The sequence below is a fragment of the Podarcis pityusensis genome (genome assembly GCF_964106645.2).
Source record: "Podarcis pityusensis genome assembly, chromosome: 15".
Taxonomy (NCBI): domain Eukaryota; kingdom Metazoa; phylum Chordata; class Lepidosauria; order Squamata; family Lacertidae; genus Podarcis; species Podarcis pityusensis.
In genome coordinates this window covers 29,556,777-29,580,220 of record NC_138040.1, presented here as the reverse complement: position 1 = coordinate 29,580,220, position 23,444 = coordinate 29,556,777, and the positions used below count along the sequence as shown (strand labels likewise).

The 23,444-nt window shown below is 51.5% G+C and overlaps 1 protein-coding gene across 3 annotated transcripts in view; it reads right to left on the bottom strand.

Annotated features, from left to right (window-relative positions):
• Positions 1-264: 264 nt before the first annotated feature.
• Positions 265-23,444, bottom strand: part of BCL9L (BCL9 like) — a 45,811-nt gene continuing 22,631 nt past the window's right edge. The window contains exons 2-8 of one of the 3 annotated variants that reach the window (XM_080983381.1): positions 12,763-12,880; positions 12,086-12,211; positions 10,829-11,027; positions 10,310-10,394; positions 7,225-9,508; positions 4,392-4,652; positions 265-3,828 (exon numbers count right to left, since the gene is read on the bottom strand). In XM_080983381.1, the coding sequence (XP_080839507.1) occupies positions 2,768-3,828; positions 4,392-4,652; positions 7,225-9,508; positions 10,310-10,394; positions 10,829-11,027; positions 12,086-12,211; positions 12,763-12,802 (4,056 nt within the window). In that variant the 5' untranslated portion in view covers positions 12,803-12,880 and the 3' untranslated portion in view covers positions 265-2,767. Of the gene's footprint in view, positions 3,829-4,391; positions 4,653-7,224; positions 9,509-10,309; positions 10,395-10,828; positions 11,028-12,085; positions 12,212-12,498; positions 12,881-23,444 lie in introns of all 3 variants that reach the window. The other 2 variants (XM_080983379.1, XM_080983380.1) reach the window with 2 other exon arrangements.

Below are 23,444 nucleotides of genomic sequence, written 5' to 3'. Positions count from 1 at the left end.
AAGGTACGACTGTAAATGGAATATCCTGAATCGAATCGGATACAACCAAGTCCAGAGCCACCTAGTGACTAACACATTACCCTTATCAGCAGAAAATGGGTCTTATCACGAGGGTGTGTGTGTACATGCACGGAATATTGTGGCCAGGGAAAGTCCAGATAAACCAACTCTGCAGAATCGGGGCCCCTCTCAACCATATATTAGACTAGCAAGCAGCCCTTTCCTGCCCACACTCAAAGACACCACAAAAGGCTCCTTCCAAGCGAGTTTTGAAATGTCTTTTTAATAAAAAGGCACCTATAAAACAGGTCAATCAATACGTTACAGGCAGCACAGATACCCAAAAACAAGCCTAGAAATCATTTCAAAATAAAAACCAATAAGATGTCTTCACATATTGTATTTATATATTTATATTTATATATATATATATTTATAGAATGGTACAAAATGCATGGGTGGCAGGGAGAGGGGCCTTCCCCCTCCCCACATGGGATGACAAGAGAGTGGGCCAGTCCCCATTACCTGGGCACAAACACATCTGTTGTGGGCATTTTGGATTGCTTGAAATTGCATCGCTTGGGTCAGGTGTGTGTGCATGTGTGTGTGTTGAGAACGGGAAATGGACAGGTTGTGGCAAGAGACAGAGGAGAACAGGGCAGACTTTCAGCAGACGCCGCTCAAGCTGGGAAGCTGAGCGAGAAAGCACAAGACACAAGACTGGACAACGTTCACAGCGCAAGGTGAGGCAGGGAGGGAGCAAAGGGCTGTGCGAATGACTGCGTGGCAAGGGGCCCAGGACCACCATATTGCTGATAAACCAGACGCAGCAGATTGGAAGGTGACACACCTGGCAGGTGTGGCTGCCACAGAGGATCAGGATCTCAGGCTTCGGCTGGAGCAACAGCCACAAGGGCAAATACGCAAACCAGGAACATTTCCATTTTGATTTTCAGGACAACTGACTCCCCGCTTCCCCTTCCCTCACTTCTGTACCCCTTTCACTGATCAGTTTTGAGTGCAGAACACCTTAAATGCCTCCCAGGTCATCTTTGCTGCCAGCGGGAGGGTGAAGACACCTCCACACTTCCGCAAGGAGTACCGCACACCTTTCAAAGGGCCAGATAGAATTTAAAATAGGGCAGGTAATTTTGGCTTTATTACGTGGCACACTCTAAGGGCTTGGGAATGTCGTCCTTGTGAGCAATCGCAAGCTTGCAGGTCCTGGTGCCATCTTGGTACCACCCAGCTGGTGATGGTGTTTGCCATAGAGGCTTGGTGGGGAACAAACAAGGCCTTTCTCAAGCAAAAACAGATAAATGCTACCGAGGTGTGTGCAGCACTGGAACAAGCGCAGAAGAGCATGGGCTGGGTGGGGAGATGTGGGGAGCACCCACTCCTTAATACTAGATGCCTAGAATTTTGTCATATCACAGATCTGCATTATATTTGCTTTTAGTCATCAAGCTGCTCACTTTTTCTGTATGCAAATATTTCAATCCAGAACAGTCCAAAAGTGCAGACGGGGCTTTTCAAACGTTCCGATTCAGAGCTCTGGCAAAGCCAGCTTTTAGTCTCCATTCATTCAACTGGCTCGTTTCTACGATTCAAGCCAAATCAAGTAAAGGAGATCAATGAAACATTTGTTTGACATGGACTGAATCACAGCTACTATGACGTCTCCCCACTTTGCTCTCATTGTGTGACATATGTGTATAGAGGTGTGGGTTTTTTTGAGGGGGTGGGCAGGGGACAGGAAGAGATGCACCAGGGCAAAGGGTTGCTCGACCTGTGAGAGAACGTATGTGGCAACTGCAACAAGCCAAAATAAGATGGGAATGCTGGCCTTTCTGTTCTGCCATCTTACTGATGCAAATCAGTAGCCTTGGAGGGGAAACTGTGGAAGAAGAGGGTGCTAAACGTGAGGTGGTTATGGGAGGAGGTGGCCAACATTTAAGTTACATTTCCCATTCTGGCTCTGTGTGTGTGTGTGTGTGTGTGTGTGTGTGTGTGTGTGTGTGTGTTTGCAGAAGAGGGTCATTCATTTCCAAATGCTATGACTGCACACATGAGAGAGAAGAGAGGCAGACATCCAACCTGCTCCCAACCTGCTAGGGGACCAATGTCTTGGGCGGAGTTGGAGGGGGGGGAATATATGGTTGTGTGCCAAAGTAGTGACCCAGAGTAGAGCTGCTGGGCTGACAGCATGGCTAGGCTGGACCAAAACCATACAAGCCAAAGGACGTCCTTCCCTCACATAGGGAAAAGGGGAAAGGTGGGGAGGAGGCATTCTGCCAGACTACGCAGAGGGCCACTGCATCACCTGACTAGCTGGCACCTAGCAGAGAGAATCAGCTGGTGGAACCTGCATCTGGGCCCTCGAGCTCGGGATTTCCAGTCCACAATGAGTTGAACTTTGTCAATGGGTTGTATTTTCATTTGTTTCTTCCAAAAAACAGGTTTTGAGGCTTCTATTAAAACACAGAAATACAAACAATTCCAAGCCAGCAAAACTTTGCTGCTGCTGCTGCTGCTTCCCCCCAACCTATTTACAGCTGTTCCAAACCCTCTTGCACATTTTGGTTACTTAAAAAAAGAGAAAGAGAAAAAGAGAGAGAGAGAGAGAGAGAGAGAGAGAGAGAGAGAGAGAAACCAAGAGAGAAAGAAATTCACACTCAGAGGAAAGATCCAAACCAAACTCTGTGCCAGGGCAGAGACAGGGGCTGGCATCAGCATGGCTGCACCAGGAGGCTCCCCGCTGCCAGCCTCAGAAGGGCAGGTTGGCCATGCCGCCCGCTCCTGGGCCGTAGCTCATCTGACCGTCCAGGGAGACGCTGCGCTGCCGCATGGGGTGTGAGACCATGAGGTTCTGCTGGGGTGGGGGGCCCATGAGCGAGCCTTGCGGGGAGATCATGTGACCCGGCTGCGCATACATCTCCCCCGAGACGGACATGCTGCGCTGCTTGGCCTGCATGAGCAGGAAGTTCTGCTGGGCGAGGAGGTTCTGCTGCTGGGGCAACATCATGCCCTGGTGCATGCTGTTGCTCATCATGGCTTGCTGGGGCGCCAGGCCTGTCCTGCCCAGCACGGGGGGCACCTGTCCCGGGTGGCACATGGCCATCCCACGCTGCATGCCCGGAGGGCCGGGCCGGGCCGGGGCCTGCTCTGCCATCATGTTCTGCAAGTTCATGAGGTGCAGGTTGGAGGGCGGCTGCGGCTTGGGCCCCGGCCCCTCGCCCTTGGGGAAGTACTGCAGAGTGCTGCTGGGCTTCTCGGACGGGATGATGCGCGACAAGTCGAATTCGGGGATGCCGGTGGGCGTGGGGCGGATCACGTCGCTCAGCTCCGGGTCGTTGAGCACCGAAGCCACACCAGGAAGCACCGATGGGTAGGGCTCCGGCGGCATCCTCCCGGCCATGCGCTGCTGCTGTTGCGGCGGCATTTGCCCCGGCTGTGGTGGGGGCAGCTCCTCCGGGGGCAGTCCCAAGCCTGGCGGATAGTGTTGCTGGACACCAGCCCCCCCAGGAGCCATGGGCATATTGCCCCCATTCGCAGGGGGCTGCTGGAGGCGCGGGGGGAAGATCAGCTGTCCGGAAGGGCCGCAGGGCTGGTTCAAGGAGTCCTGGGCATTGGGGGGCAGCATCATCGGGTTCTGGGGGGGCGCACCGCTGTGCATGGGAATGTTGGCGCCCAGGGGGCTTGGCGAGGACATTGAGGGCTCGTGCGAGAGTGGCTGCTGCCCCGGCAGGTTCATCCCCATGGGGCTCTGAGCAGGAGCTGGCCCCACGGAGTTCATGTGCATCTGGTTGGGCTGGTTCCCACCCATGCCTGGAGGAAGAAAGAGAGAGGGGGGCTGTTAGGTGGCAGGCAAGGCAACAGGAAGCAAAGAAGCCATGGGGACCAAGCACGCCCCCCCGCACCCCCAAAAGGCAGGACAGAAGCAGGGCTAGTGTGTGGAGGCAAGTGCTCAGCAACGGCAGACCCACCCCACCCCAATCTCTTTCCAGACAAAATTATTTATTAGGTGGGGGGAGGAAAGGCACATTACCCACTTCTCTCCCCAGAAATGACTGAGGGAAGATGCCAGGGGCTCACCCTACTCTGGCTAGAGAAGCCCTTCCTAGCCAGCACAGTTGGCAGCAGAGATCACGAAGGAAGGCAAAGAGACCAGTTGCCACTGCGAGTGCCATTTAACCTGCATTTAGACAAAATGCCTATTGGGGTTCTCAGGATTGCGGTCTCTCCGGGAAGACCGGGGGAAGGAGCTAGAGACTCTCTCTGCCAGCCACAAAAAAGGCACTGCAGACTCCATGGTTGAAGAGGTGGCAGCAGGCAGCCCCAATTCCTTCCCCTATCCAGCCGGATGCAGGCCCCACGATACCGATACCTACCAGACATGGCACCCGACGGAAGCATCGGCCGGTCGGGCATCATTTCATCGTCCGAGGTGGCGATGGTCTTGATGGCGTTGTGGTAGAGAGGGGTGGAGCTGGGCATGGCGTACTTGGACATCTGGGACATCATGAGTGACAAGGGGTTCTGGGACGGGGGTGGATCTGGAGAGGAAGGAAAAGGCAGGTTGGGGTTCAGGGGGCCAGAGGGGTTGCTAGGTGGGGCAGAGGAGCTGCTCCTAGGCCCAGGCGCCATCGGACCTGTAATGAGAGAGACAGCAAGCGGCTTAGGAACCAAGATTCAGAGCTGGCAGCAGCCTCCACAGCATCCCTGAACCGGGACAACACCCCTTGCTTGGACGCATGGAGAAATCTTTGTGTGGAAGGGCTGTGGTTCTGCGGCAGAGAACCACATTTCCCAGCAGAACTGGGAAAGAACACCTATGTCTGAAACCTTGAAGGGCCTACGGCTGCCAGTCAGTGTGGAATGATACTAGGCCACTGGACCAACAGGGTATTAGGAAGGTTCCTATGGAGGGGTGTAGAAATCTCTGAACATTTTCTGTGGCCAACTGCCCCAAGGGTATGGATCAGATCCATTGTTCCGCCTACTTTTTTGCCTCTGCCTCCAACCGCTACTTGTGAGCAGCCCTTGCGCACGAACAAATGCCCAACCCAACAACGCCAGCCAAAGACAGTGGCACATCTTGGCCCCAGAGTGAGGGTGGCATTTGTTGTCAAAGGGATACAATCTCCACTGCGTTTCACTCCCACCCTACCCACCAGTGTGGGAAAGGTCAAAGAGTTGATGAAAAACTATGTTCAGGTTATGTTTTTAAAAACCACCGTTTCCCAAATATACTTCAGGTATATTTTTGATTAAAAGTGGCTGCTAGTTGCAGGATGAAAACATGCACATGTATCGGCCTTCACAACCTAGTGCTCTCCAGATAGTCGAAACAAAATAAAAAAATTCCTTCCATGAGCACCTTAGAGACCAACTTAAGTTTGTTATTGGTATGAGCTTTCATGTGCATGCACACTTCTTCAGATACACTGAAACAGCAGTCACCAGACCCTTATATATAGTGAGAGGGTGGGGAGGGGTATTACTCAGAAGGATGGTGGGAATTGGGTGATTGGCTGATAGGTGTGGTAAACCTGTTGACGACTATTAATGACTGCAATTGGTCTTACAGGAAAAAGCAATGGGTGTGACGGCTAAAAATAGCTATATCACGTATGATGAGATAAGAATCCAATGTCTCTATTCAGACCAGGTCTCTCCATGGTTTTAAGTTTGGTAATAAGTTGCAATTCAGCAACTTCTCTTTCCAGTCTATTTCTGAAATTCTTTTGTAATAAGGCAGCTACTTTGAGATCTTGTGTAGAATGTCCTGGGAGACTGAAGTATTCTCCTACTGGTTTCTCTGTCGTGTGATTCCCGATATCAGATTTATGTCCATTTATCCTTTGGCGTAGGGTTTGGCCTGTTTGTTCAATATAGAGAGCTGTAGGGCACTGTTGGCATTTGATGGCATACACAATGTTAGAAGATGAGCAATTAAATAGTCCTGAGATGGTATGTTTGATGTTGTTGGGGCCAGTAATGGTGTTGTCCGGATGTATGTGGCAGCACATGAAAGCTCATACCAATAACAAACTTAGCTGGTCTCTAAGGTGCTACTGGAAGGAATTTTTTTATTTTGTTTCGACTATGGCAGGCCAACACAGCTACCTACCTGTAACTCTCCAGATAGGTTGGACTACAACTCCCAGTAACCCCAACCAGCAGAGGCTGCGACGGAGTTGCAGTTCAAATCATCTAGAGAGCACCAGGTTGGAGAAAGCTGGCATACATAGTATTTCTAGTTCAATAGGATTTCCATTTGGAGGTTCTCTCGGAATACAGAAACAGACCGCCTGCTTTCAGACCCATTGCCCATCTCTCTCCAGAAACAAGAAAGGGCTGGTCCTTCTTCCCAATAATGTGTGTTTTCCTATGAAACAGGAAGCAAATATTCATTGAAAGTTGGCAGAATGGCACATCAACCTGAGAACTGCAAGCACCGCATAAAGCAGTGCGACAGGAGCACATAGAAGGGCTCAGAGAATGGGCTTGGCGTGCAGGGCAGCAGGAGAGTGTCTGGACTCAGATGTTGCTGATAACTTGTTAGCAGCCGATCCTCAGCATCAAGCAAATAATAATACAACGGTTAATCTAGGTAAAGGTAAAGGGACCCCCTGACCATTAAGTCCAGTTGTGGCCGACTCTGGGGTTGCAGTGCTCATCTTGCTTTATTGGCCGAGGGAGCCAGCGTACAGCTTCTGGGTCATGTGGCCAGCATGACTAAGCCGCTTCTGGTGAACCAGAGCAGTGCACAGAAATGCCGTTTACCTTCCCGCCGGAGCAGTACCTATTTATCTACTTGCACTTTGACGTGCTTTCGAACTGCTAGGTTGGCAGGAGCTGGGACCGAACAACAGGAGCTCACCCTGTCACGGCGATTCGAACTGCCGACCTTCTGATCGGTAAGTCCTAGGCTCTGTGGTTTAACCCACAGCGCCACCCGCGTCCCTAACGGTTAATCTACTGAGCCGTATTTGCAATGCTTGACATCTAAATGCAGACACTCCCCCCCCGCCCTGTTTTATTTCCATTTTTAAAAAGATGCCTACTTCCTGTTTGATAAGAACAACTGATTTTAAGATAAATGTAGGCTTTACTCTTTTAATTTTTTAAAAAAAGAACAGGAGAGTCGCATTTCAATTTAAAACTGCAACGTGCTCCTTTTGCAGTCCCTGCCCTCAGGGTACAATCCAGGCCCATTACCTTGCTCGATGCTGCCCAGGGGTGCAGAGTTGCTCATTCCAAGGGCTGGCTTGTTCTGCCCAATGCCAGGGCTGGAAAGGGCGTTTTTCGGCGAGGGCGCCCACCCTGGAGAAGAGACGGCCATGGACGGGGACTTGAGGTGACCGGGGGAGCTGGTCGGGGATCGGACGTTGAGCACGGAGCTGAGAACCTGCGGGGACTTGAGTGGGGCGCTGGTGGCACTGGCGGCTGGCAGGTTGACCATGGCGGAGGGCGTCTGCGGGGACTTGAGGTTGGCGGAAGGGGAGGTGCCCAGCGGGGAATGAACTTGGCTGAGCGTTGGAGACTTGAGGCGGCCCACGTTGGGAGAGTTCATCTGCCCCATGTTGAGGGCCAAGTCAGAAGGGCGGCGGCCCAGGCCCCTCACGGGCGCCTGGTGCATGTTTGTGGACGGGGCACTAGTAGTGGGGGGCAGGGGGATGTGGCTGAGCCGCGTGGTGCTGCCCATGCCCCCCTGCTCGGGGCCAAACATGTCTGTGGTGTTGCTCATCTCCTGTGGCACAGCAGGGTACGGGCCCTGCATGCCTGGGAAACCTTGTTGCTGCTGCTGAGGCGGTGGTGGTGGCGGCGGCTGCTGCTGCCCCTGACTGGGGAACGGTGAGCCCATCATCATTTTCGGGGGGCCCCCCATCATGGCTGCAGTGCCGTTGGGGGCACGCAGCCGAGCCATTTCCTCGGAGGGCATCATCTCGGGGCCGCGCATCTTCTGCGACATCAGCATCTGCTGCTGCTGAGGCGTCATCTGCACGTTCAAGTTCATGTTCATGTTCATGTTGACGTTCATGTTCATGTTGAGGTTGCCGGGGCCCAGTGCCGGCTCCATGTCCCGCAGCGGCGGGCTCATCATGGCCCGCGAGCCCCCAAACTCCATGCCCAGCCCCTCCCCAGCAAACATGGCCGGCTCCACCTGCCGGTGCGCCTGCATCATGCGCTCCATCTCCATGCCCAGAGGCCGCTGCATCGCCCCCTGCCGCTTCTCCAGGTGGTGCCGCAACATCTCCTCGCGAGCCCGCGGCGTCACGAAGCGCTCCGCCTCGCCTTGGCCCGGCAGGTAGGGCAGGTTCCCGGGGGCGAAGTTGCCAGGCCCTGCCATGGGCATGTCCTCGTTCCAGGCCATGCCGGGCCTCGGGGGGCGCTGCACGCTGCCCATGGGGCCCAGCGACTCGAGGGGCAGGTTCGGGATGCCCCCGAAGCCCCTCTGCATCTGGTTCCCGGGGAATCGCGGCCCTGCGAAGGACGGCCGCAGCTGCATCTGCTCGGGCATGTCCATGGGCACGCCCCGCAGCAGCCACTGCTCGCCGGGCTTGCTGTGGTAGGGCGGCGGAGGCCCCCGCAGCATCATGGTGCCCATGGGCTGGGGCAGCATCATGTCCTGCAGGGGCCGCCCGCCGTGCATGCCCACCTGCTCCTCCTTGCGCCGCTTTTCCTCATAGTACTCCTCCTGCAGCTTCCGCCAGGCCACCTGCTCAGGCGTCAGGCTGTCCTGGCCCAGCCGCTGCATCATCATGTTCATCTGCTGCCCCATGTCCACTCCGGAGGGAACAGGGCCCTCCTGCTCCAGGCTGGGGCCCCCCAGGCTCTGAGTCTGCGAGATCATGGACTGCAAGGGCTCCTCGTATTTCTTCAAGCCGGGGGCCCCAGGGGGTGGGGCCTGGGGGGCCTGCGGGGGAGGGGCCTGGGGAGGCATGACGCCCCCCTCGCCAGCCCCGGGGCTCCCCTTGAGGAAAGGCTCGGCCTCGCTGCTGCGCAAGAGCAGGCGCTCAATGTCCCGCAGGGTCTGCAGAGACCGCTCACGGTGCTCCAGCTGCTCCTTGGAGAGGCCCTCTGTGTTGAGGGCGTTGCGGGGCCCGTTCCCCGCCGAGGGGGGCCCGGCATTGGCCCCTTCCCCCATCAATCCATCAGCGGCCCCAGCAGGCAAGGAGCTGGGGGCAGTGGGCGTGTTAGGATGGGTGCTGCTGGGGGCGGTGCTGCTGCTGCTGCCGTTCCCCACGGAGTTGGGGGTCAGGTCCCGGCGGGCATCCTCGGGAGCCCCCTCTTGCGGGAGGGGGCCGGCCGTGGGCAGCGGTCCTTGGCCAAGACCCAGCGGTGGGGGTGCCGGAGGCTGGGGAGGTGGTGGTGCAGAAGCCGGAGGCTGCCCCTGGGCTTGGCTGCTCGGGGGCACGGCGGGCTGGGACTGCGGGGTGCTGGCAGGAGACGGGTTGATGGGCAGCGGCTCAGGAGTGGCTTGTATCTTTGGGATGGGCACCTGCAGGGAAGGAAGGAAGGAGGGTCAGTGGGGTGGGTGGGTGCCTTGTTCCAGGGTGCACACGTCCAACCTTCACCTTCAATGGTATGGCCCGCACCAACCCAAACCCTCAGCCAGGGGTAGTCAACCATTTTATACCTACCGCCCACTAATGCATCTTCCTTGATGGTAAAAGTTCCTTACCACCCACCAGTGCTCGATGGAAGCAGGATTCAGCTTGTGCCTTAGAACCCCCTACCGCCCACCTAGAATCCTGAAACAGCCACTAGTGGGCGGTAGGGACCAGGTTGACAACCCCTTGTCTGGTGTGCGTGCAGGAGCCAGGCCCTGTGACCAATAGGACTCTGCAGGAGTGGGGCCTTCCTAGGTTTGTTCTGAAGAGGCAAAGCGCAGCTGCACAGGTGACTCACAGCACCTGGTGGCAAGAGCCGGGAAGGGATATAAGGTCAGCATTTCCCTTCGGCTCTTTGCCACAGCAACATGTTTCCTGCCTTGCTGTGTTTGGCTTCTTGCTTCCTGATCCTCGAACCCTAGCTTCTTGACTCCCTGCTTCTTGATCCTCAGACCCCTGACTTCGTGATACCATGCTTCCTGACCCTCGGCTTCTTGACTCCCGGCTCTCTGACCCTTGGACTCTTGGCTTCCTGACTCCTGGCTTCTGGACCACCGTTCCTGCTCCCACCCTGCCATCTTGCCCCCGGTCCTGATGTCCCATGCCAGGATTTCGATCGCCTGTGAACAGGACCGTGACACCTCTGCCCTCAGCAGTTCCGAAGACCTGAGCCCCCATCCTTTTCCTACCTGATCCAACTTGGCCCGGGGCACATGCTGCTGGTGGTAGCCCAGGATGGAGTCCGCTCGGCCTTGAAGGACAGCTTCTGCCGCCCTGCAAGCACAAACAAGGGAGGCTATCAAGCAGACATCTTGCCGGCCCTGCCCACATGCATCCCGTTAAGAAACCTGGGCTCTCCCCTTGCCCTGCGTGTTGTTTCCCCACCGACGGTACCCGAGACTGGGGTCCCTGAATACAAAGGGAGGGATGCCTTGGCTGAGGAAGGGGGAGGGTCCCAGGGAATGCAATGCTTCCTCTGACTCCATGCTACCCCCGTGGGGCTGGAGGGCCTTTCAATTCCCATTGGGGGGAAGCATGAGGCGCAAGGCCTCAGCCACAGGTGAGGGGAGCCGAGGGGAGAAGCCGAGAGGGGCACAGACTCTGGGCAGAAGTGGGGTTTTTCGGAAAGCCACCCACCAAGCCGTGCCCACAGGAGAAGCCACGGGTAGAGGAAGGCCCGGAACCCTACCCGCCACATGAAGGCTTACGTGTTAGCGAGGTGCGTCGTGAAGACATAAACAAACTGCAACGGCTGCTTCCCGCCACTGTTCCTGGTGTCCGACCTAAGGCCAGGGGTTGCTCCATGGGGCGTGCCGGACGCGTTGCTCTCACTCAAGGCTGGCAGCGGATTGGGTCCCGGGCCCAGCTGCGAGGCCGCGGTCATTGCCGACTCCGCTACATTACAATCTGCAGTGAAAGGGGAGAGGAGGAGTTAGAAAGCCAAGTGCAGGAGCTGCTGGTCAGCTGTTGGGTCCAGCAGGAGAACCTCAGAACAGGGAGCTGAGAAGCCTGGGCACAGCTAGAGGTCCAGGGAGTGAGTTCACACATGAACCAACGTAGAGGGAAGGCTCAACCTCCTTCCCAGTTTATTTCAATCCCCAACTAGTATGTGATGATATTTTCTGGTCATACCTGCAAAAAGAACACGGCAAGAGAAGGTTCCCATCCCTCCCTGTCCCCCAGGCATTTCACATTGTGCTGGTTCCAGCTATCACAGATCACTCTTTGCTGGGGGAGATGAGGGTGGGGAGGCTTCTCACTAAGGGAACGGCCAAAGGAAAGGAGATGGGAAGTCATGGCTGTGCGTGTGTCTGTTTCAAGGGGTGTCTGTTATTTACTTTGCTGCTTTTAATGACCAGATTATTGTTATTGTGTTGTTGCTGTTGTTTTTAAAAACCTATGTAACAATTCGTATGTACAACAATCCAGTTAGTTGCTTTGCGCCTCTCCACCCAACCGGAAAAGTGAGACCAAAATTTTAGCATAAATAAAACAGCATATCGGTAATAAATGCGCTCCATAATAAGAAGAAACTGAACAGCCGCAAAAAACCCGAGGAGACGGATGCTGTGAAAAACCCTATATGTTTAAAGTCCATTTCCCCCACCCCACTCACAGTATCCTGCAAACTGTGGTTCACCCCTCACAGAGCTACAATTCCTGGCACTCTGACCAAACTACGACTCCCAATATTCTTGGGGCAGGGGTGTAGTTTAAATGTATGGTTTGCATGTGTGCTCCGGCGGGGCTGCTGCCCGCTGTGTTGAAGGGCTGTGGGCAAAGGTTCTGGGGTGTCAATTCACTGCAGTTTCAGGAAGCAAAACATGCAAATCCCAGAGTAAGCGATGCTCAAAATGCTGCAAGTCAAGCAGCCCTTTGGGCTCATTCTAAGCCACTAGGGGCCAGTATTTCCCCATGCACACCTGGACATGCAAGACACACATGGGGGGACAAGGACGACTCACTGTGGGCGCTGCTGAGAGGCTTCTCCTCTTCCTCCTCGCTGTCTGGTCCAGAGCACCACTCGTCCCCACTGTAGGGCTGCTTCCTTTCCAGCACACAGCGCCGCTTGCTCCGGGGGGCCACTTCGCCTACAAGGAAAGAATGCGCCGTGAGCCACTCGCTGCTCCTCTGGCCCAGAGGGGCAACTGCGCAGCGAGAGGGGAAAGCGGCAGGCAGGTAGGCAGGCAGGTGTTAGCAGCAGCAGTGGCACCCAGGGAATGGCCACGCCCCCTCTGCCGGTCCTGCCCCCACCCTCCGGCCTGGAAGAGAGGCAAGGCGGAGCCAAGTTGGGCAGAGGCAGGAGCCCTCAGCAGGGGGCAGCACTGCGGAGATGGCTCCAGCCTGCCGTTCTCCCTCCAGCCAACAGGCCCCTCACCTTTCAGCTCCTTGTCCAGTGAGGTAGTGGTGGCTTCCTGCCGCTGCTCTCCGGAGTCCACGGAGACACTCCGCTCTCGCTTCACTTTGCCCTTCAAGGCCCCAAAGACGGGCACAGGAGGCTGGCTGGTTTTCAGTCCAGAGTTGCCAGGAGTTTGCTGGCTGGCTTTGCCACCATGATTCCCTGCCCCCACGCCCTTCGTGCCCAGGTTGCAGGTGGGGCTTTGGCTCACATTATGGTGCTGGGGCTGGGCACTGCTGTTACCTGTCTTTCCATGATTGGTCAGTTTATTGTCAGGGTGCATTTGATTGGCTAAGGCTTCTGGCAGCGACACTGGAGGAAGCTCCAAGTCCCTGCTGCTTCTTCCTGTTGGGCAAAACACCTGTGCAAGGGGGCGGGGAAAAGAGAAAAGGAAGAAAAATGGCCGTCAGAGCTGGGGGTGGAGGAACGAGAGCAACCACTGCTAGCCTCTGTCCAGAAGCAGACCAGGCTGCCACCTAAGTGCCCAGTCCAATTACCACAACGGTTCCTTCATGACCGAGGTTATACGGTGCTGTGCTGCCACACAGTTAACACTCTCACAGTCACAACTCAGCCTGCAATAGCAGCCATCGCCAAACCATCTTCAAGGGTAGCCCTAAGTAGACTGCATTACAGTAGTCAAGTCTAGAGGTTACAAAGGCATGGGCCAGTCACCGTGGCCCAACTATCAGCTGGAGGTGGACATAGGCACTGCCAGTGATCCTTCAAGGAGTGTGTAAGCCCATCCAGAAGAGACCAACCCTCCAGTTCCCAGACATGGGAACCACCAATCCACAGTACAGTGGTACCCCGGGTTACATACGCTTCAGGTTACATACGCTTCAGGTTACATACGCTTCAGGTTACAGACTCTGCTAACCCAGAAATAGTACCTTGGGTTAAGAACTTTGCTTCAGGATGAGAACAGAAATCGTGCTCCGGCAGCACGGCAGCAGCAGGAGGCCCCGTTAGCTAAAGTGGTGCTTCAGGTTAAGAACAGTTTCAGGTTAAGAACGGACCTCCGGAATGAATTAAATACTTAACCCGAGGTACCACTGTACCTCTGCTTTGTTGGCATCTAGTTTTAGCTCACTGACCGTCATGCAGCCCATTACTAACCCCAGGCACCGGCAAAGAAGCACTTGCATAGCTTCACCCAGTTCCAGAGGAACAGAGCTAGATCTCTATGGAAAACTATGTGGATGTTTTGTTTTCCTGTTGCTTCCAGGAGAGGCAGCAGGCTCCTTGGCCTACCATTTCTCTGTGATTCAGCAGCCGGTTGTTCCTCCCCTCCAATGTGCTGCCCTTGCCAGGGAGTCTGCCAGAGGCAGCCGTGGGAATGGAACTGCTCTCCCTCTCTCCAGGGTTGCCAACTCAGTGCCACCAGGCAGGCACACCAAGACCCGACAGAGGAATGGAAAAGCTTCCTTGGGACATACATGTATGGGCACCGTGCCAGGCCCACAGTTGAAGAACCCAGTGCACTCATTCCTACAGGTGAAGCAATGCTCGCTAGCTAGCTGAGGCCAGAGGGCACCCAGGCAGCCAACACTTCCATGCCTGTGAAAAGTTTAATTTGGGGCTGAGGGCTGTGACAGCAGGATTGGCTGGCCAGCCCCTTCATTCCTCCCCTTGACCAGCGCCCATCTCTAACTCCCATCTGATGGTGGCAATCCCAGAGGCAGGGATGAAGATTAATTCTCTGCCTGCAATCCGGGAGGGAGGGAAGGAGGGGAGCCGCTGTCCCTTTAAGTGTCAGCCTGTCGCACTGGCTGGCTCAGTCTCTGGGGGCCTATTAATAGCAGCTGGAAAGATCACATCACTCCCGGGATATTTATACCCCTTTCGTTCCACACCAGGAGAGATTTATTTCCATGCTGCCTAACCCAGGCCTGCCCAGCACAAGAGCCTGCCTGGCGGGGGGCGGGGGGCAGACACATGCAGAGTAGGGGGAGGAGAGAGGAGCTTGCCTGCTGCGAAGTCTGCCTTGGTGGGGAACAGGATGTGGCCAAAGGCCTGAGATGCCCCCAGGCAGCACATGGGCTCTCACCTGGGGCAGATGCAGATAACACACTCACCGCTGCAAGTTGTGGAGGAGCAGGAAGAGTAACCCAAGGTTATGCACACATGCCACAGGGCCCTATAGCAGGAGGGCAACAGGTGGCATCTGTGCCCGGAGGCTTCCAGTTGTGCCATGCACACACAGAATCATAGAATTGTAGAGTTGGAACGGACCCTGAGGTTCATCTATTCCCACACTCCCTGCAATGCAGGACTATGCAGCCATCCCACACAGGATCGAACCTGCAACCTTGGTGTTATGAGCACCATGTTCTAACCCAGCTTTCATGGCATATGCATGGTATGATCACCACCTCTTGGCCTGTCTTGGTTAAACAAGAAGGGTCACAGGAAGCTGCCAATCTGGCCCCTCCCCACCCAGTCTGTAAGGCTGCCCACAGGACAGCTCCCACATTTGTGACATCCAAGTTGCCAGGGTTAACAGCCCGCCAGCGCAATCACTCCCCCTCTCCCCCAGTTCAGCCTTCGGGTGGTAGGTCTTTCCATGGGGCAGTGCCCTTGCAGCCCTTCTTTTCAAAACCATCCCAGGTAGCCCATCCCAGAAAAACCCAGCCGCGTACATTTGCTTCTGATTTCTCTGGGCTTCCATATTCCTCTTGTGCTACTCACATTTACTGCATTTTATATTCCACCTTCCCCCCGCCCACCCCAAACCAAGGAGAGGAAGGTGGTGCACATGATTCTTTCGCTTCTTCATTTATCCAGTATATCGGATAACGTCTCCACCTGCATCATTCTACCCAGACACTGAGGTCCAGCGCCGAGGGCTTTCTGGCGGTTCCCTCACTGCAAGAAGCCAAGTTACAGGGAACCAGGCAGAGGGCCTTCTCGGTAGTGGCACCCACCCTGTGGAATGCCCTCCCACCAGATGTCAAAGAGAACAACGACTACCAGACTTTAGAAGACATCTGAAGGCAGCCCTGTTTAGGGAAGCTTTTAATGTTTGATGTATTACATTATTTTAATCTTTTGTTGGAAGCTGTCCAGAGTGGCTGAGGAAGCCCAGCCAGATAGGCAGGATATATATATATATATATATATATATATATATATATATATATAAATACATAAATAATTAAACCCCACAATAACCCTTTGGAGGCAGCTGAAAGGCAGTGACTGGTCCAAAGTCAACCAGTGAGCTTCATGGCCAAGTGGGGATTTGAACCCTGGTCTCCCAAGTCGCAGTCTGACACTCTAACCACTACACCACACTGGCTCGCCATTTCTTCCCAATCATTGGTATGTTATTCCTCCTATTTACTGTCATTGGACATCAATTGTTGGCTGGTTGTTGGCTGGGGAGGGAGCCAACTTTTAATGGCTTCTGTGGGGCAGTGAACTTTCCCAAGTTCTCCTCATGAACCTCAAAGGCAGTGGGCTCCACTCAGTCTCCCCAGAGGCAGATCTGCTAGCTTGGAATGGCTGGGACTGCTGCTTCTTAGATCTGAGCAGGTGGGGACAGGTTGAGGCTATGGGTGTCGGCAGGCACTCTGGACATGTTCAGAGGTACTTGAAAACACTATTGCACATATTTCAGGACTTCATGGTAGTATTGAAAATTGCTCAGAGGGCCGGTCCTGATATGTACTGGGGGAAATTAAGGCCTGGATTAAAGAAGAGATTCCTCAACTACAAGGTAAACAATGGTCCTTGTTTCTCATTTTGACCCTTTTACATGGTTTTGTAGTATTTTATGCATTGCGACTTGCTGTTATTTTTTATTGATCATAGTTTAGTAATTCTTTATTGCAATTGTTAAGTGTAAACTGTTTATAATTATTATCTGCTGATATTTAATTTTACTGTTCACTGTTCTAATAGATTACTGAATATTGCTTTATTTGACACACATTAAGTTGTTTATCTTAAAGTTATGTTATCATTATGGTTTTTTTTTGTATTGGATCAGATTGTTATTAGGTGTTATTATCTTTGCTGCCTATGCTGTTGTTTCTTTAGCTTGCAAACCGCCTTGTAGTATAGTAAAACAAGAAAGGGGTATACAAATAAAAAGTGAAATGAAAAACGAAATGAAATTGCTTTTGCAAGCTCCTCCCCTCCCAATCTTTGCCTCAAGCTGAAGAACTTCAGTTGAAGTTGCATCCCGAAGGAGGCATCCTGTTGGGCTGCTGGAAGACAAATGGGGGAGTGGGTGGGAGTGTACCCCTTGTGTAACTGGTGAACGGGGAAGGAGTAAACGATGCTCAAGCTGCAGCTCAATAACATAGCTGAGCACCTGCCCAGACACGGATCATAAAAGCGTTTGCAGGACCCAGAAAGGAAAGGTGCATTGCATAAATAAATCAGGGTGGATTTGATTTAAATCACTAGTCAGTAAGATTTGATTTAAATCATTTTTTTTTACAGGAAGACTCATTCTTGCTGGTATAACCTTAATATTTACAACAAGATGAAGGTTTCATTTTTGGAATAATCAATTTTCAGAGTAGTTTTTACAGTTATATAAAAATTATGCTTTTAGAAATAGAAGGAATTTTGAAATTATTGTGGGGTTTAATAAGTTAACTGTTTATATTTGGACAACTTTTCTGCTGTACTTTATTGGAAGGAGAAAAACAAATCATTTCCTTAATAACAATTTAAACAATTTATTTAAAACAATAACATTATGGCATATCTATCCATGTTTGTTAACTGATGTGGTTAAACAATTTTTTAAAAAAAAAACACCTTAGACGGAGTTTTAGCACACATGACAAACTTAAAACAAATCCTTATCTCCTGATGAATAGCCTTTGGACTATAATGTAACTTACATAGAAAACGATCTTTAGAAAGATTTCCCCCCAAAAGCATTTTATTTGAAAAATCCGATTTAAATAAAATAAAATCTGATTTAAATAAATAAAAAACTGGGTTTTTAATTTAAAAATCATTGATTTTTTTATCCACCCTGAAATAAATACACCTTTACGTACTGGACATCAGCTGTTCGGCCCCACATGTATTGGAGCAATGGCAACCAGCTGCTCAGCACCCAGAACTCTTGTGCAACTTCCAAGGCCAGTCTGCTGATTCTCAACACCCTGCAACCAACCACACACTGAGCACTAGCCGGCCAAGCCAGCGTGCATGGCAGAGCCTGCTTCCGCGTGTGTCCACATGCCTGTATCCACCCCTGCCCACGCAGCAGTATTCAGCACTTGCCAGGGCGCTATGAAAAGGATAAGGAGGAAACACGCAGAGAGCGCTCCCCTGCCCAGGCACAACCACTCTGGGGGACTGGCTGAAAGCAGAGGAAGAAGCAAGCCCAGAACACTCCACAAAAGGGGAAACATGCAAATCTCAGCTTACTGAGGCAGACACTCCCTCCGTGCAAAGCCACATGTCCCAAAGACACGGCTACAGTCTACTACCCACAATGGCCTCCAGGGAGTGACACAGGATCCTGCCCTGACATGTTATAATATAAGCCAAGGAGTCTCAGCCTCCTGCAAAGGCACCTGGCTCCTTCCAGCAGCCATGCTTGCTCCAGCTATGGCACTCAGCATCCTGCTGCAGGGAGAGTAGGCCCACTGGGTAAAAAGGACCCCTGACCATTAGGTCCAGTCGTGGCCGACTCTGGGGTTGCGGCACTCATCTTGCTTTACTGGCTGAGGGAGCCAGCGTACAGCTTCCGGGTCACGTGGCCAGCATGACTAAGCCACTTCTGGCGAACCAGAGCAGCACACAGAAACACTGTTTACCTTCCTGCCGGAGTGGTACCTATTTATCTACTTGCACTTTGACGTGCTTTCGAACTGCTAGGTTGGCAGGAGCAGGGACCGAGCAACGGGAGCTCACCCCGTCGCAGGGATTCAAACCGCCGACCTTCTGATCGGCAAGCCCTAGGCTCTGTGGTTTAACTGCCTCTGAACAGGGAGGTTTCACATAGTAATAGCCCCGGAAATACCTTTCTCCTCCTTCCTGAACATGTCTATTCCCCTTCTTAGACCACCTAGGCCAGAGACCATTTCCACGTGGCGATGCGTTTATTAACTGGGCGTGTCATGGAAAGAGGTTATTTCATTTGTCTATCCCAGATCTCCTGCTGGTCCCTTTTCACTGGATGACCCAGTATATCGCAACCTATGTGCTTTCCTTAACACCCCCAACAGCCCAATGTTTTAAAACCCTTGCTTCCTGTTCCAAGAAGAACACGGACACCTCTTTGCATTGCAAACTCTGAATCTGTTTCCCCAGGACTAAGAGTGGCCTCTGGGAGCCCCCCCCCCCCACTGCAGAATGCATCTCTCTTGTCAGAAGTCCACAGGATGTTCATTGCTTCCATATTGCTGCTCAACCAGATTTAGCCAGTTTGCCTCAACTCCACATATTTTGTGTCCTTCATAACAAGGTACTTAAAAATACCAAAACATTTTGAGACACCACAAGAAAGGTATTTCATTAAAAAGAGAAGAGGCAGTCTTTTAACACTGTGTTTAAATGGGATCTTTCCTCTTTTTTAAAAAAAGTATAGGCTGGATGATAAAGCTATCGACGGCTACTAGCCGAAATGGCAATGTTCTTCCTCCACAGTTTGGAGCATGAGTAGGCAAACTAAGGCCCGTGGGCTGGATCTGGCCCAATAGTCTTCTAAATCCAGCCTGCGGACCATCCGGGAATCAGAGTGTTTTTACATGAGTAGAAAGTGTGCTTTTATTTAAAATGCATCTCTGGGTTATTTGTGGGGCCTGCCTGGTGTTTTTACATGAGTAGAAAGTGTGCTTTTATTTAAAATGCATCTCTGGGTTATTTGTGGGGCATAGGAATTTGTCCCCCCCCCAAAAAAATATATAGTCTGCCGTCCGTCCCCAAGGTCTGAGGCACAGTGGACCGGCCCCCTGCTGAAAAAGTTTGCTGATCCCTGGTTGGGAGGCAGCAATTGCTTCTGAATGCCAGTTGCTGGAAACCACAGGAGGGCGGGCATCTCTTGTGCTCAGGTCCTGCTTATGTACCTGGCCAGCTGCCGTGAGAATAAGATGCTAGACTAGATGCGCTTGTTTTAAATTCTTACGCAGATTTTGTTGTTTGCTTTCACCTGCTGTTTCAATGGATTGGCATTACTGGGTTTTGCTATCTTGTTCAAAAACTCTTCTCTCCTGACCTCATATCTACTGACTATAACAGTTAGTGTCTCACATTGAATATAAATAATTTGAAGAAAGGACTCTTAAGAATTGAAAACAGAGATGTTGTATGTACTTTTCTCACCCTTTAAAAATAAAATAAAAATAAAACTTTTTTTTTAAAATGGGGTATGTTTTTGCCACTAGCCACCCTGAAACTTTGATAAGGAAAAGCATAAACATAAAAAACATAAATCCTGTAAAAAGAGAGAAGCAAAAGGATTCCAACTGCCAGGGTATTTCCTCCCCAATATAGAATCACAGAATTGTAGAGTTCGAAGGGACCACACAGATCATCTAGTCCAACCACCAGCAATGCAGAAAACTTTTGCCCAAACTGGGGCACGAACCCACAACCCTGAGATGAAGATACCAGGCTCTGCTGACTCAGCTATCCTTGACATAATTCCTTGTTTACTTTAACGCCTGGATAGCTCAGTTGGTTAGAGCGTGGGTGTTGATAACGCCAAGGTTGCAGGTTCCATCCCCATAAGGGACAGCTGCATATTCCTGCATTGCAAAGGAGGGGGGTTGGACTGGATGATCCTCAGGGTCCCTTCCAACTCTACGATTCTATGAATACAGGTCCAATTTAAGTATATTAATTTCAGTGTGTCTGTTCTGCATAAAGCATCACTGGATACTACTCCTTGTTATCGTTTCCTTGTTATAACTTGCATTGCTTGTTCAAAGGACAGAACAGAGGGCAAGGCCAGTACAAGGACCTTATTGCACAGGCCCAGGATGAAGCATCTGCGAGCCACACAAAGGAGCCCTCTCCCCCCCTTGCACACCCACCCACCCTGGCTGCCCATTCCAGGATACTCCTTGGCAGCCTCTCTTTCCCACCAGGAAGGAAGGCCAGGCTGCAATCACACACAGGCAGCCCTTTCGTTTCTCAGCGCACATTTCTTCAGGTTAGTGGGCGGAGATTCTTTCCTGTTCAGCTCTGCAGAGGGACAACTTGAGCAGGTGAAGCTGATGGCCTGGCCATTGGAGCAGTACCCCCCCCCCCAAAAAAAGAAATGCTGGCTGGCTTTCTAACAAGAGCCTAGCCGATCAGCTTGCTCTGCTTGCCATCCCTCTCCGCACCACAAGTGGCCCGTGATGCCCAGACGGAAAGAGTCTCATCGCCTGCTTGCCTATTCCCCTGTGGGAGTTTATTTTCTTCTTTCTTTGGGGGCTAAATGAGAAGACCCCAATAAGGGCAGTATCACATCCCTTGTCTAAAAGGTAAAGGTAAAGGGACCCCTGACCATTAGGTCCAGTCACGGACGACTCTGGGGTTGCAGCGCTCATCTCGCTTTACTGGCCAAGGGAGCCGGCGTACAGCTTCCGGGTCATGTGGCCAGTATGACTAAGCCGCTTCTGGCGAACCAGAGCAGCACACAAAAATGCCGTTTACCTTCCCGCCGGAGTGGTACCTATTTATCTACTTGCACTTTGACATGCTTTCGAACTGCTAGGTTGGCAGGAGCAGGGACTGAGCAACGGAAGCTCATGCCGTCACGGGGATTCGAATCGCCGACCTTCTGATTGGCAAGCCCTAGACTCTGTGGTTTAATCCACAGCGCCACCCACGTCCCCCCCCCCGTCTAAAGCAGAAGATAATTCCCTCCCCCCATTACCTTTCAGCAAAGGCAACCAACTTAAAGGAGGCAGGGTGCCTCTCCCCATTTTAGTTACTTCAAGTATTTATACGCTGCTTAATATTCACAATTCCTAAGTGGGGCACATAATTTGTTTTGAGAGTAAGGACTGGTGTGATGAAGGGTAAGTTTGTGCTGTTCTTGATGCATGGTGGGAGAAACTCATGCCCTCTCCAGGCAACTGTCTGCCTCCCCTGGGAGTGAGGCTCCCCTCCCATTTGGGGAACCACAGCTCTGGAATTAACCATTCAAGGCCCAAAACTGCTCCTAAGCAAGAAAGTCAGTCCGCACCCATTTCCACAAGTGGTGACTGACCCATACACTAGTGATCCTCAACCTTGGGTCCCCGTTGGACTACAAGTCCCATCAACTTTGACCACTGGGGCTAAGCTGGCTAGGAATGACAGGAGTTATAGTACAACACCTGCTGACCCAAACTGGAAGAACACTGGCACCTCCCTACATCTTTTGGCATGAGAACTTTTAGAAGATGGTTGGTGTTTTGGTAAGGAAGAGAACATAAGAATCCTGTCTGCTGCCCTACAGTCCTTGCACCTCCTAGTGATGGGCAAGGACCAGTGGCAATATTTGTTCTCCTTCCACTCAAACTGGTTCCAAATTCTGTGGCTTCCTCGGGTAGCGCCTGCAAGCAAGCTTTAACCCCCCCCCCCCATATTTAATAACATCATTCAGATTTGCTTTATTTATTTCAAGGGCACGGGTAAGAACTGAGATGCTCAGAAGTCTTTGAACCCTCCCTATACAAGCAAACTGTTTACAGGTCAGCTGATGCAACAGCTTCTACGCCACTTCTTCCCTCGCAAGAGAAATATTTTGAAAACAGAGGAATTTACAAAAAAAGCAAACTTAGGCCACTGTACTTTGCAACAGCCTTCCCCCCCCCTTCCCTGAGGCTTCAAGATGTGCAAAGTAATAATATTTAGTGCATTTGTATTCTGCCTTTCCTCTGCAGGGCTCTAAATGAGGTACGTGGTTCGGTTGTTGTTGTTGTTGTTGTTCTCACAACAACCCTGTAAGGTAGGCAAGCCTAAAAGAGCATGTCTGCCCAAGATCAGCCTGTCAGCTTCATACCTGAATGAGCATTTGAACCTAAGGCTCTCCTTTTCTAGTCACAACACCCCACTGGCTTTGCAAGGGCCCAAACAGACAGACCCACAGAGTTTTCCCCTCACCTAAGAAAGCATTATTCTAAACCTGCCAGCACAACCAGTGATGCACTGGGTCAATATGGCACCTGGTTCTGCTGCTCAGCAGCAAGCTACTGCCAGGCCTCAAACAAATGGCTGGCAGCAGGAGCCAGCAGGCATCAGACAGGAGATGCTGGAAAGTACTTTCTGACCAGTGTCTTGCAACAGGCAGAGGGGTACTCTCATGCCCATTTCCAGTGCCAACATATGGCTGCAGAGAACATGCCTACCAGGGTGGATTTGATTTAAATCAATTTAAATCACTAGTCAGTAAGACTTGATTTAAATCATTTTTTTACTGAAAGACTGATTCTTGCTGGTATAATATTTACAACCAGATGAAGGTTTCATTTTTGGAATAATCAATTTTCAGAGTAGTTTTTACAGCTATATCAGAAATTACTGATTTGGTTACGCTATTAGAAATACATAGACAGATAATTATGAAATTATTGTGTGGCTTAATAAGTTTATATTTGGACAACTTTTCTACTGTACTTTATTGGAAGGGGGAAAACAATCATTTCCTTAATAACAATTTAAACAATTTATTTAACTAAAACAATAACCTTACAGCACATGTATCCGTGTTTGTTAACTGATGTGGTTAAACAAAAAAAAAAACTTAGACTGAGTTTTAGCACACATGAAAAACTTAAAACAAATCCTTATTTCATGATGAATAGCCTTTGGACTATAATGTAACTTAAATAGAAAACTATCTTTAGAAAGATTTCCCCACAAAATCATTTTATTTTTAAAATCTGGTTTAAATTTGAAAAATTCTGATTTAAATTTGAAAAATCCGATTTTTTTATTTAAAAAATCATTTTTATCCACCCCGACGCTTACTC